This window comes from Eretmochelys imbricata, chromosome 1, assembly GCF_965152235.1.
Source record: "Eretmochelys imbricata isolate rEreImb1 chromosome 1, rEreImb1.hap1, whole genome shotgun sequence".
NCBI classification, from domain to species: domain Eukaryota; kingdom Metazoa; phylum Chordata; order Testudines; family Cheloniidae; genus Eretmochelys; species Eretmochelys imbricata.
The window spans coordinates 1238718-1243090 of NC_135572.1; the positions used below are offsets into that span (position 1 = coordinate 1238718).

The window sequence follows — 4373 nt, forward strand, 5'->3', positions numbered from 1 at the left end:
GGGATTGTAATGCATAATGAAGTCCAGTTTTGTTCAAGCCCAGGATTTAATGTAAGGAAATGATAAAACCACTTGCTTGTTTACTGCTGCCATCTGCTATCATAACTTCCATGAAAACAAAGAAAGAGTGCTTATTATTCAAATAACTATGCTTTTATTGTCAAAAAACACAATACTATGCATACACACAGAGACAAACTCACATTCTTGGGAGGGGAAGGTGCCAGGGGAGGACTGATTTTAGAGCTGAGCATACTTCCAGCTGTCGTTTATAAAGCTGTCTACAGGGGTGGAGTGTAGGGGAAAGTGTGAAGTCCCAGAAATCAGAAAGAAGTGTTCGGGTGGAGTTTGGGGAGGGCATGGGAAAAAGCTCTGAATATGCTGAAGGGGAGGGCAGACACACATCTGCTCAGTCTGGAGGGTTACAAGGGACTGCAGCATGTTGGCTTGCTTCTCCAAAACTTTTATCAGCCTCCCCATTGCATCCCTAGGGCATGCCTCATTTCCTTTTCTTTCCTGCTTGTCATATTCCATCCACTTCCTGCATTCCATCTTCTCTGCTTCTGAGTGCTGAAGCTCCTCCTGAAACATATCTTCCTTGCTCCGTCTTGTGCTCTTTCCTATCTGGTGGAGACGCCCGGCTGGAGTGGAGGGGGTGCCTCCTTTCAAGGACATATCTGGTGAAGCACAAGTAACAATAAACAGAAGCATTATTGTTAACTACACGTACAGGATTGAAACACTACATTAAAATATACCGCTGGTAATACATCGATCACTTTCTGGCTGACCCTTGACAAGCACACATGCTGGTGAACACTACAAGCATCATGAGTTTACCCAGGAGTAGGGGACATTGTGTGTGGGAGAAAAGCACTGTGAAAGGGGTCGTGGAGCACTTCTCAGGGAGCAATATTCTAAAGTTTCCCACCCTTTTCCACAGGTGGGGGTCATTGTGGCAGATATCTCTCTCCTGAGAGGAAGCAAGGAAGCAAGTGCGCATCTACTACACACTTGTTGTTTCCTCCCCCATCCCTATGTTGCTCGCCTGTGTGCCGCTTTGGTCCTTGTCCAAGTAATTCCAGAATGGCACAGGAAAGTGTCCCTCAATGGGGGAAGGAACAAAGCAGCTCTGCCAAGGAACCTCCGGCACAGGATTGTGGAGTACCTGCAGGAAAGTTTCCTAGAGATCTCTCTGGGGGATTTCCAGTGACATCTCGGTGTGTATCAACACCCTCTTCCACCGTACTATCTAGCTGCATGGGAAAATACCCAGCACACAGAAACACAGCCAGACTTGTACATTTCTTTTCCCTCAACGCATCTCCACACTTCACAAAGCAAAATCACTTACCAGGGGTCTCCTCTCCAGCTTCTGGTTTGCCTGATTGTGACTGCTGAGACTGTCTGGACACCTCCAGAATGGAGAACAACTCCTGACTGGACGCAGCACTGGGCAAACCCGGCACGGGCTCCACGTTTCCTAATGTATTCAGTGCTTCATCGATGACTTCCTCCTCTGGATTAGGTCAAGTTTCTGTCATTTCTAACCCAGGGGATTTATCCACAGGGTTCTCTGCCATGGAGGTGGGGTCGCCTCCACGGATAGCATCCAACTCCTTATACACACAACAGGTCTGGGGCACAGCACTGGAGTGACCATTTGCCTCCCTTGCCTTCGGGTATGTGTGCCTCAGCTCCTTCACCTTTGTTCTGCAATGCAGTATGTTCCGATCACAGCCCTTTTCCCACAAGGTGCACGAAATCTGTGTGTAGGTATTGAAATTCCTACAACTGGAGCACAGCTGAAATTGCACAGCCCCCTCTCCCCAAATACTGAGTAGATCCAGCAGCTCCACAGTGGTCCCGGGGGAGAGCATTTTCTGCATGGATTCACCATGGTTACCTGGGAACATGTATTGTAAGCTCTCCATGCCAAGCAAACAGGAAGAGGAATTTCAAAATTCCCGAGACTTTAGATGGGGGGCAGGTGGAAGGAGTTTACCTGGATGCAGGGTAGCAGAGATGAAATTTCGGACCAGAGGGTCAGGATGGGCATTGTGGGATGCCTTCGGGAGGCCTATTAGTGCGATAAAATCAAGTGCAAGTGTCTATATTGGCACTTTGGGGACAAAACTTTTGATTAAAAAGCCTTACAACTTTCATCAAGGTGGTTTTATAATCTCACTGAAACTGAGGAGTTCCATCATCGAAAGTGGCTTTGCAGAGTATACACCTCCACTGTTTCTTCACCAAAAGCTGCCTTTTGGTGAAAAAACTTCACAGTATAGACAAGGCCTAAGGAACAATGTTGGATAACCAGTATCCACACTCATGTTTCCTGCCGGTTCGTATTAAGGTTCTCCACACCATGATGTGTAGGAATTATTGATGCATGGAGCACCATAAAATATGGAATTGGCATTAGTAGGGTCAGTTCTTCATAATTCATTTATCTGAGTAATGAAAATGTCATGTTTCTGTGAAGAACAACCAATCTGCTTCACCTATGATAACAGCTTCCAGAAGGGCATGTAATGTCTCATATTAACATTGTCTCTCCACCAGGCATTTGTACTGCGACCATCACACTAGATACATACAGAGGAATGTACGGTACATGCAAGAGACACCGTTGTGCCTGAGTGTTGGACACCTTCTCCCTTTCTACATGTCAGATTCCAACAAAACCGATTTCACCAACCCTTCCACCTTCATCCTGCTGGGCATTCCTGGCCTGGAGGCGGCCCATGTCTGGATCTCCATCCCCTTCTGTGCCATGTACGCCATAGCCATCTTGGGGAACTTCACCATCCTGTTCATCGTGAATATGGAGCCGAGCCTCCATGTCCCCATGTACTATTTCCTCTGCATGCTGGCCGTCACCGACCTGATCCTGTCTACGTCCATCCTGCCCAAAACACTGAGCATCTTCTGGTTCAATTCCAGGGAGATAGATTTTAGTGCCTGCCTTACCCAGATGTACTTCATTCACTGCTTCTCAGGGATGGAGTCTGGGATCCTTGTGGCCATGGCTTTGGATCGTTATGTGGCCATCTGCCATCCCCTGAGGTATTCCACCATCCTGACAAACCCTGTGGTGGCCAAGGTGGGCCTCGCCATGGTGCTGCGTGGAGGCATGCTTGTACTGCCCTATCCCTTCCTGACAAGGCGGTGGTCATATTGCAGAACCAACATCATCCCTCACACATACTGTGAGCACATGGCTGTGGTGAAACTGGCCTGCACAGACATCCATGTCAGTAGTTACTACAGCCTCTCTGCAGCATTCTTGGTGACGGGTCTGGATGTGTTTTTTATCGCTGTGTCCTATACCCAGATTCTCAGGGCCATCTTCAGCCTCCCCACAAAGGATGCCCGGCTCAAAACTTTTGGAACCTGCAGCTCCCACCTCTGTGCCATCTTACTCTTTTACATCCCAGCTCTCTTCTCCTTCCTCACACACCGGTTTGGCTATAATGTGGCCCTGCATTTCCATGTTCTCATGGCCAATGCATACCTCCTGGTGCCCCCCATGGTAAACCCCATCATCTACGGGGTGAGGACCAAACAGATCCAGGACAGGCTGCTCTGGCTCTTTACTTTTAAAGGAACTAAAGTTTTCTGCTGGTGCTCTGGCTCCCAGACCGAGCTCCGTGCAAAGCTGGCTGGTGACATGGTGCTGGGCCCTCTTCCCTGAATCACTGACTGAGCAGTCAAAAAGATATTAAACGCACTCCTGGCCTTACTGTGTTCTGTAAGCATAATAAACTGGGGGATCAGTCTGTGTACAGCTCATTAACTCCTAGATTTGTCACCTTTCTAATTGCTGATAACTGGACATCTGACACCCCCTTGCCCTTCCTCTTCCCTCAAGTCCTTTCCCCCCTCTGTGCCTATTCCCCAACACTCTGACCCTGTTGCTCACTTGTCCCATCCCACCATCACTCACTGGATCATCTCCACCTCCCTCCCCCACCAGCTGGCTTCCCTCTGCTGTGGGTCTGGGACCCGAGCTGCTGCAGCCTGACAAGCAAACAGTCTGCCATTTCATAAGAATATAAGGATGGCCATACTGGGTCAGACCAAAGGTCCATCCAGCCCAGTATCCTGTCTACCAACAATGGCCAATGCCAGGTGCTCCAGAGGGAATGAACCTAACACGTAATGATCTACTGATCTCTCTCCTGCCATCCATCTCCACCCTCTGACAAACAGAGGCTAGGGACACCATTCCTTACCCATCCTGGCTAATAGCCATTAATAGACTTAACCTGGCTAATAGCCATTAATGGACATAACCTCTATGAATTTATCCAGTTCTCTTTTAAACCCTTTTATAGTCCTAGCCTTCACAACCTCTTCAGGCAAGG

At 48.4% G+C, this 4373-nt stretch overlaps 1 protein-coding gene across 1 annotated transcript; it reads left to right on the plus strand.

The window, feature by feature from the left end:
- The first annotated feature begins 2620 nt into the window (after positions 1-2620).
- LOC144259061 (olfactory receptor 52N2-like) lies at positions 2621-3700 on the plus strand. Its single transcript, XM_077807237.1, has one exon. It carries the CDS (start codon positions 2621-2623, stop codon positions 3698-3700), a length of 1080 nt encoding a protein of 359 aa, XP_077663363.1.
- The last annotated feature ends 673 nt before the right edge of the window (positions 3701-4373 follow it).